Below are 10,000 nucleotides of genomic sequence, written 5' to 3'. Positions count from 1 at the left end.
CATTATTAACGTGACCTTTATAACAAGCAATGTCACGTATGGAGGTGGCAGAAAGGTCCGTGTTCATACTGTGAAGCGTTTCTACTCTAGGGCTTCGTCCCAAATGACTCCCTATTCCCTAAAAAGTGGTGCACTACTGTTGACCAAATGGTCCATAGAGCTCTGGTCTAAAGTAGTGCACTACATAGGGAATAGGGAGCCATTTGGGACACTACCCCCCTATGGAAGCATCAGTGGGGGGGGGGGTAAAGGATGAGTGTGAGTTCAAAGCTAAATCATGTCAGTCGTTCTGCCATCGCCGGAGTCTGAAAGAAGTCTGGAAGCTTTTATCAGTTTTATTTAATCCAAACGAGGGGGGATTTTCACACAGAGCTCACAGCTCTTTTGGATCCTCTCATTTTTTAGCCATGACCCAAACGTGACCTCGAGAGAGACGGGGAGCGTTAGTTCCACGAGTCCTGCATCATGATCGTATTTTTAACTAGCCTTCGTCACAGATCTGACGGCACAAACGGATCTGACACCAGGGTGTATTTTTCTCTGCTCGGATCGTGCTCAGAATAGACAGAGGCTGTGACCTAGACAGTGCACTACTTTCGACCAGAGCCCTAGGTGCAAAGTAGTGCACTATGTAGGGTAATAGGGTGCCATCTAGGATGCACAGAGACTTCTGAGTCATGCTAAACTACTCATTTGAATGTGAATGGTCTTTTGAGTGAATTCTCCTACTGCTACAGATTTCATCATCAGAGGTGAAGGATTTATTTTCCTTTTTTTAACTACTCCACAGAGTCTCAATGTGGTGTGTTTCTCACCACACCGCTGCATAGTTTCCCCCTCAGTGGTGACAGCCTTCATCAGCAACCGTCACATGACACCTCCCTACCTCCTGAAGCTGTCTCACAATCATTTCAAATTCAAATCAAATCAAATCAAGTTTATTTTATATAGTCCTTCGTACATCAGCTAATATCTCGAAGTGCTGTACAGAAACTCAGCCTAAAACCCCAAACAGCAAGCAATGCAGGTGTAGAAGCATATTATGTGTAAGCATGTCACGCCCTGACCTGAGATATCTCTGTTTTCTTTATATTTTGGTTAGGTCAGGGTGTGACTAGGGTGGGTACGTTAGTTTTTGTATTGTCTAGGGTTTTTTGTATGTCTAGGGTTTTTGTCGGTCTAGGTGATTTGTATGTCTATGGTGGCCTGATATGGTTCCCAATCAGAGGCAGCTGTTTATCATTGTCTCTGATTGGGGATCATATTTACGTAGCCATTTTTCCCTTTGGTGTTTGTGGGTTCTTGTTCTATGTTTAGTTGCCTGTCTGGACTATTCATATAGCTTCACGTTTCGTTCGTTTTGTTGTTTTGTTAGTTTGTTCAGTGTTCTTTCTTTATTAAAATAAGAATGTACATATACCACGCTGCACCTTGGTCTCCTTCATATGACGAACGTGACAAAGCAGTCACTGCCACGATGAAAATCTATGTAAAAATAGCAGATTTTGTAAAGGTTCTGGATGGTGGTTCATTAACCCCTATGTCTAAGCTTAACCTCTGGATCTGCCAATTGAATATCCACTTCATATTTTCTAATACGGTACTTAATAGAATTATACAGTCTGCCAACAATGAATAAAACCCCTAGAACATGTTTTCAAGTAACAACAACAAAAAAATCCCATGACTGAAACTTAAATCGATCTCAGGTCGATTGTCTGCGGGGGGCAAAATGACCATCATGCTTTTAGGGAAAGAGGATCAACTTTGTACATGTTTTTTAACTGCGGGTTTAACCAATTCCAGTCATCTTGCTTAGGGATCATTTTTTATGTAGAAGGACTGAGAAGCTCAGATCTGGAGACTTTTTAAAATGAGGACATTCTACTTCAAAATTATTTTATTTTTTTAAAGTATGATGCTGACATCATCTAAAATATAATATATATAATATATAAATAATAATAATATAAATAATAATAATAATAATATAATATATATAAATAATAATAATATAATATATATAATAATAATATAATATAGAATYYAGAAATGAGCCCAATAACATATTGGAAAAAATATATATAAATATTATCACCAGATGTGCTATTAGCAAAAGGCATTATTACCTGTAGCCCAACTGATGCAGCATAGTGGCTATAAATAGAAAGACAGAAGCATGGGATTGGTCCATCTGTATTTACCTCCATTGGACACAATGATGTGTATAAACCCTGGATGACTGACAGGGGGGCGCTGTACTGAAGCCACCGCACAGCCATCTTAGTACTCCTYATTTGTAAAACATGTTTGGAAGCCTTATATAAATACATKTATTAATGTTTAGTCTACATAATTTTTTGACACGTTTATTCTCTTACAGACACTTAAATGCATACTTTTAAATTAGATTATGTGAACTAAACATATAAATAATCTTTAAAGTATTATTTTCAGAGAGTACTAATGTTACTGTCTGCACTACAACAACAACCATTCTTATATACATGTAATTTAGTCCTTAATTGAACATTTCATTGAAATACTGTAGAATTCCATTCATTCCTATGGTGGACTGCTTCTACTGGGGAGTCCCAATATGGCCGACCAGTGGCTTCAAAGCCTCTCAATGGCGTCAACAAACCAGGGTTTATAAACATCATTCATTGGACACAACATCCTGATTGTTATTATTCATTATTATTTTGAAATTATTATTCACTATTATTCACTCAAATGTTTTAATTTGGTTGGTTTCTGGCCAACAGTATCTGCACACCTGCTCGTCGAACATTTCATTACAAAATCATGGTCATTAATATGGTGTTGGTCCCCCCCTTTGTTGCTATAACAGCCTCCACTCTTCTGGGAAAGCTTCCCACTAGATGTTGGAACATTTCTGCGGGGACTTGCTTCCATTTAGCCACAAGAGCATTAGTGAGGGCAGGCACTGATGTCGGGCGATTGGGCCTGGCTCGCAGTCGGCGTTCCAATTCATCCCAAAGGTGTTCGATGGGGTTGAGGTCAGGGCCAGTCAAGTTCTTCCACACAGATCTCAACAAACCATTTCTGTATGGTCCTCGCTTTGTGCACGGGAGCATTGTCATGCTGTAACAGGAAAGGTCCATCCCTTGGCACTATGCATTGGGGCATAGTGCCAAACCCAGTCCATCGCACTGCCAGATGGTGAAGCATGATTCATCACTCCAGAGAACGCATTTCCACTGCTCCAGAGTCCAAAGGCAACAAGCTTTACACCACTCCAGCCGACGCTTGGCAATGCGCATGGTGATTATAGGCTTGTGTACGGCTGGTCGGCTATAGAAACCCATTTCATGAAGCTCCCGACAAACAGTTTTTGTGCTGATGTAACTGGTGTGAAATTGCTAGCTAGTTAGTGGGGTGCGCGCTAATAGCATTTCAATCGGTGACGTCACTCACTCTGAGACCTTGAAGTAGTTGTTCCCCTTGCCATGCAAGGGCCGKKGCTTTTGTGGAGCGATGGGTAACAATGCTTCGTGGGTGTCAGTTGTTGATGTGTGCAGAGGGTCCCTGGTTCGAGACCAGGTAGGGGTGAGGAGAGGTACGGAAGCAAAACTGTTACACTGACATTCCTTCCAGAGGCAGTTTGGAACTTGGTAGTGAGTGTTGCAACAGAGGACAGTTTATTTTTATTCGCTTCAGCCCTCGGCAGTCCAGTTCTGTGAGTTTGTGTGGCCTACCACTTCGCGGCTGAGCCGTTGTTGCTCCTAGACGTTTCCACAGCTCTAGCAGGGCAGAAATTTGACAAACTGACCTGTTGGAAAGGTGGCATTGTAAGTCACTGAGCTCTTCAGTCACTGAGCTCTTCAGTACGGGCCATTCTACTGCCAATGTTTGTCTATGGAGATTGCATGGTTGTGTGCTCAATTTATACACCTGTCAGCAACGGGTGTGGCTGAAATATACTTTTGTCCATGTAGTGTTTGTCATTGCCCTTTTAAGACGTCATTGCCCCTGTAAGAGATCTGTTGCGCCTAAAGGGAAAGGGAAAGGAAAGGGGGATACCTAGTCAGTTGTACAACTGAATGCATTCAACTGAAATGTGTCTTCCGCATTTAACCCAACCCCTCTGAATCAGCCAAGCATTAATGATGTCACCCCCTTCAGGAGTAGAAAAATAAACGTGGCAGCAATGGAAAGCTGGGATCCCCATCCAAAACTGCTTTCAAAAGTGATTTTCCTGCGATTGCATTCAGAATTGTCATAAACAAATCTTACATGACGGTGCATTAAGTACCAGTCTATTCAGTGGATTATGTACTCATGATATGATGAACAGTAAACAGTCCGTGATAAACAGTAGAAATTATAGTGCAGAGAGAGGACCATCAAGATTATTCATGATGCTGTGGCTGACAGTGTTAATGGTCTCCCCCTGCATCACACCACAATGACCTTGTTAGATGATAATGATCTCCCCCTGCATCACACCACAATGACCTCGTTAGACGATAATGGTCTCGCCCTACCTCACACCAAAATGACCTCGTTAGATGATAATGGTCTCCCCCTGCATCACACCACAATGACCTCGTTAGATGATAATGGTCTCCCCCTGCATCAACCCACAATGACCTGGTTAGATGATAATGATCTCCCCCTACATCACACCACAATGACCTCATTAGATGATAATGGTCTCCCCCGGCATCAACCCACAATGACCTGGTTAGACAATAATGGTCTCCCCCTGCATCACACCACAATGACCTCATTAGACGATAATGGTCTCCCCCTACCGACAAACAGACCAATCGACCAACTGACAGACCGACCGACTGATCGACCAACTGACCTGACCGACTCACTGACCTGTCTTGGAGGAGATGAGGGTGCAGGAAGTGCTGTGACTGTGGGTCAGAGGTTGGGTGTGTTGTGCCTGGATCTGGCAGTGGTCCTGGGCCTGGTGCTGTAGCCAGGGGTCAGCCAGCTGGGCCTGGTCCTGAACCTGGAGTTGAGGCACTGACTGCAGATGGTCCTGAGGTTAGAGGTGGAAGAAGACATATATTTAGCTGAGAATCGCGATTAAAATATAAAATCTGTGTTAAAAAAAATACTAGAAAAGACTATAAAAACAGTAGAATGAGGAGCGGAAGCAGGGYACTAGCTCCACCCCTCTCTTTGCATGTTAAGTGCAAGTCTATGGGTCAAATGTCCCCTCCCCGTTCTAAATGAGAAAGATGCTAAATCTGACTTTGGAATTTGTTTTACTTTCTGAATTGACTGGTCAACCCTGATCGTGACCTAATTATGGTGATAAAATTCCTGCCTGTGGGTGTGTCTGGGGCTTGTTGTCGGGGGTGAGGGGCATGGACAGGAAGTGGTTGATGTTCTGTGGGTGGGTTTGGCTCTGGGCCAGGCAGGGCAGGCTACGACGGGACGGCTTCAGGGTCTTCTCCTTCAGGATCTCACTGATGCTTGTGTGCATGCCTGGAAAGAGGGATAGGGGGAGAGGGAGAGAGTTTAATTAATTTAATTGTCCAATGTGCATCAGAGTTTTTGCTGTCTTGTGTTGTTCCCCTAACCCAGACACCATCATAGGCTGGGAGCAGCACAGGGTCAGCTGCTTGGGTTAAGTTGCTCAAGGGCACAATGGCAGTAAGTCAATGGCAGTAGTCATTTTACCTTTATTTAAAGTCAGTTAAGAACAAATTCTTATTTTCAATGACAGCCTAGGAACAGTGGGTTAACTGCCTGTTCAGGGGCAGAACGACAGATTTGTACCTTTCGGTTACTAGTCCAACACTCTAACCACTAGGCTACGCTGCAGTAGTTAATGGCAGCACCCTGAGATTCTGATACCATCAACCCTCTGCCTTATTTTCCCTTAGGGTTTGAACCGTCATTTCTCCAGTTCCTGTCCTGCTTCTCCAGGTTACCACCGCCCCTCTGAGAGGAGAGAGGGGGGTGTCGGAGAGACAGTGGGGTGTCTCTCCGAGGAGGGCGGAATGACTCCAATCACTCAGGGGTCCCTCCTGTCAAGGAGTCAGGGTTTCATGGTGTCATGTCATGGTGTCATGGTGACATGGTGTCATGGTGACACTGTGTCATGGTGATATGGTGTCATGGTGAAATGGTGACACTGTGTCATGGCGACACAGCGACACGGCGTCACAGCGACACGGCGTCATGGTGACATGGTGTCATACTTCAAGTAGGAGTGTATTACCGTCAGTGTACCCTCAACCCTGCCATCAAATCACATACCAACACAATAGTACTTCATGTTGGAGTATATCAGCATCAGAGCCGTACATCTACTACTACTCTCCCAACAGCATCAGTATACACTCAGTGGACAGTTTATTAGGTACACCGCCCCGATCACGAAAATGGTTCGCTCCTACAGACAGCATGAGTCCATGGACCCGTCCTGCCTGGTGTCAACGGTACAGGCTGGTAGCAGTAGTGGTGTAATGGTGCAGGAATGTTTTCCTGGAAAACGGTAGGTCCCTTGAYACCAATGCATTGCAATCTAGCGAGAATGTTCAGCTAATTATAACAGTTATTTAAAGAACAGAATCAGGGCCAGTATTGTCATAGTAGGAGTGCTGATATAGGATAWATTTGACCTTCATTTAGATTAATCATAATGAATACGATTATATGGATTAGAGGGGACCTAATCCTAGATCAGCACTCTGACCAGCACTAATTTATAAAAGTAATATTTTATTATCTGGTGTTATTATCATGGATGTTACAGGCAGCGGTCAGCTGCAAGGTTATTCTGACATCACAGAGATGAGTGTGTGAACGGATGAAGAAATCATAGAATGTATCCCAAATGGCACCCTATTCCCTATACATAGTGCACTACTTTAGACCAGAGCCCTATGGCAGCCTATTCCCTATACATAGTGCACTACTATAGACCAGAGCCCTATTCCCTATACATAGTGCACTACTATAGACCAGAGACCATATGGACCCTGATCAAAAGTACTGCATTACATGAGGAATAGGGTTCCCTTTAGGACACAAACAATGACCCCCCCCCCCAGCCCTCAGTGCCTGCCATGTTATCTCAAGCATCCTTCACTAAGAGCTTCCTTTATTAGGCTTCCTTCACTAGAGTTCCTTTACTATACTTACTTCACTATAGCTTCTTCACTATATACTTCCTTTACTAGAGCTTCCATTCACTAGAGCTTACCATTCACGAGACGCTTCTCACTAGAGCTTCCTTCACAGAGCTTCCATTACTAGGTGGCTGCCTTTACCTAGAGCTTCCTTCACTAGAGCTTCCTTTACTAGAGCTTCACTAGTTAACTAGTGCTTCCTTACTAGGCTTCCTTCACTAGAGCTTCCAATGTACTAAGAGTAACTTGTCCTTTACTGAGCATTCCTTTCACGTAGAGCTTCCTTCACTATAACTGTCCTTCTCACTAGAGCCCCTCCTTCAGCCATAGCGTTCCTTTACGTACTGAAACCTTCGCTCGTTATCACTAGAGCTTCCTTCACTGAGAGCTTCCTTCACTAAGCTTCCCATTACTAGAGCTTCCTTCACTAAGCTTCCCATTACTAGAGCCTCCATTACTAGAGCTTCCTTCATTTGATGTCTGTGAGGCTGCAGAAGAAAAAAGCAGAGCTGCAGCGTGACTTGGACCTGGTATTCCCTGGCCCTGATGCCATCTACATACTTTAGAATGGCGTGACTGTTTCTCGCCCAACAGGGGAGGGAACCCCGGGTGCAAATCAATCTGAGCTGGTTGAGACAAGAAATGAGTATACTGTGCTACTCTCTACGCTGTGTAGCACAACACAGGCCCTGAGAGAGGAGTATGAGGTAAGAGAGGAGTGAGAGGGACACGAGGAGAGAGAGGGAGGATGAGAGAGAGAGGGAGGAGAAGAAGCAATGAGAGAGAGAGAACAGAAGAGAGAGAATGCGAGAAGGGAGAGAGAGATGCGAGAGGAAGAGAGAAAGAGATGAGGGAGAGAGAAGAGAGAGAGAACATAATGAGAAGAGGGAACAAAGAAAATAGGGAGGAGAAAAGAGAGTAGAGATGAAGGGGGGGCTTGAGAGAAAGAAAGAACCAAGCGAGGAAGGAGAGATAATGACCAATGCAGCTACGTAGCTGAGCACTGCAGAGGTCGCGGGAGAATTTTTGATGACGCTGGAGGTGAATAGGGAGTCCTCCTGTGCTGTGGTGTAATAGAGCGCTTCAGAAAGCAATGCATCCCAAATGACTCCCTATTCCCTAAATATAGAAGAATGCGATTTAGGGACGCGGCCTAAGAAATTGATAGAGTAAACGTGTCAGAAAAAAAAGGGGGGCCTGGTTATAAATGAAATAGAGTGAAGGATGGAATGAGGAAAGTGCTTTCATCGCTGCTCATTTATGATGTTTATTAGCTATTGAATGACTCTGTACATGTTTTAATTAGTTACACCATTATCACTGTAGGATGGTAGAGTCAGCACAGTATCACTGTGTCTGGTAGGATGGTAGAGTCAACAGTATCACTGTGTCTGGTAGGATGGTAGAGTCAGACAGTATCACTGTGTCTGGTAGGATGGTAGAGTCAGACAGTATCACTGTGTCTGGTAGGATGTAGAGTCAGACAGTATCAACTGTGTCTGGTAGGATGGTAGAGTCAGACAGTATCAACTGTGTCTGGTAGGACTGGTAGAGTCAGACAGTATCACTGTCTGGTAGGATGGTAGAGTCAGACAGTATCACTGTGTCTGGTAGGATGGTAAGAGTCAGACAGTATCACTGTGTCTGCTAGGATGGTAGAGTCAGACAGTATCACTGTGTCTGGTAGGATGGTAGAGTCAGACAGTATCACTGTGTCTGGTAGGATGGTAGAGTCAGACAGTATCACTGTGTCTGGTAGGAATGGTAGAGTCAGACAGTATCACTGTGTCTGGTAGGATGGTAAAGTCAGACAGTATCACTGTGTCCTGGTAGGATGGTAGAGTCAGACAGTATCACTGTGTCTGGTAGGATGTTAAGAGTCAGACAGTATCACTGTGTCTGGTAGGATGGTAGAGTCAAACAGTATCACTGTGTCTGGTAGGATGGTAGAGTCAGACAGTATCACTGCGTTCTGGTAGGATGGTAGAGTCAGACAGTATCACTGCGTCTGGTAGGATGGTAGAGTCAGACAGTATCGCTGTAGGATGCGTAGGATGTAGGTCAGACAGTATCACTGCGTCTGGTAGGATGGTAGAGTCAGACAGTATACTTGGTCTGGTAGGATGGTAGAGTCAGACAGTATCACTGCGTCTGGTAGGATGGTAGAGCAGACAGTATCACTGGCGTCTGGTAGGATGGTAGAGTCAGACAGTATCACTGTATCTGGTAGGATTGTAGAGTCAGACAGTATCACTGTGTCTGGTAGGATGGTAGAGTCAGACAGTACATCTGTGCTGGTAGGATGGTAGTCAGACAGTATCACTGTGTCTGGTAGGATGTTAGAGTCAGACAGTATCACTGTGTCTGGTAGGATGGTGAGGTCAGACAGTATCACTGCGTCTGTAGGATGGTAGAGTCAGACAGTATCACTGTGCCTGGTAGGAATGGTAGAGTCAGACAGTATCACTGCGTCTGGTAGGATGGTAGAGTCAGACAGTATCACTGTGTCTGGTAGGATGGTAGAGTCAGACAGTATCACTGCGTCTGGTAGGATGGTAGAGTCAGACAGTATCACCTGTGTCTGGTAGGATGGTAGAGTCAGACAGTATCACTGTGTCTGGTAGGATGGTAGAGTCAGACAGTATCACTGTAGGATGGTAGAGTCAGACAGTATCACTGGTCTGTAGGATGGTAGAGTCAGACAGTATCACTGTGTCTGTGTAGGATGGTAGAGTCAGACAGTATCACTGTGTCTGGCTAGGATGGTAGAGTCAGACAGTATCACTGTGTCTGGTAGGATGGTAGAGTCAGACAGTATCATGTTCTGGTAGGATGGTAGAGTCAGACAGTATCACTGGTTCCTGGTAGGATGTAGA

General features: G+C 44.5%; 1 protein-coding gene across 1 annotated transcript in view; it reads right to left on the bottom strand.

Moving 5' to 3' along the window:
* LOC112068462 (uncharacterized) overlaps positions 1-10,000 on the bottom strand; it is a 164,120-nt gene that overhangs the window by 109,759 nt on the left and 44,361 nt on the right. The window contains 1 exon segment of the mRNA XM_070438164.1: positions 5,312-5,472. Coding sequence (XP_070294265.1) covers positions 5,312-5,472 — 161 coding nt within the window.

The sequence above is a fragment of the Salvelinus sp. IW2-2015 genome, unplaced genomic scaffold (assembly GCF_002910315.2).
Source record: "Salvelinus sp. IW2-2015 unplaced genomic scaffold, ASM291031v2 Un_scaffold537, whole genome shotgun sequence".
NCBI lineage: Eukaryota > Metazoa > Chordata > Actinopteri > Salmoniformes > Salmonidae > Salvelinus > Salvelinus sp. IW2-2015.
Note: the sequence above shows the minus strand (reverse complement) of the source record. Positions and strands in the feature narration are given on the sequence as shown.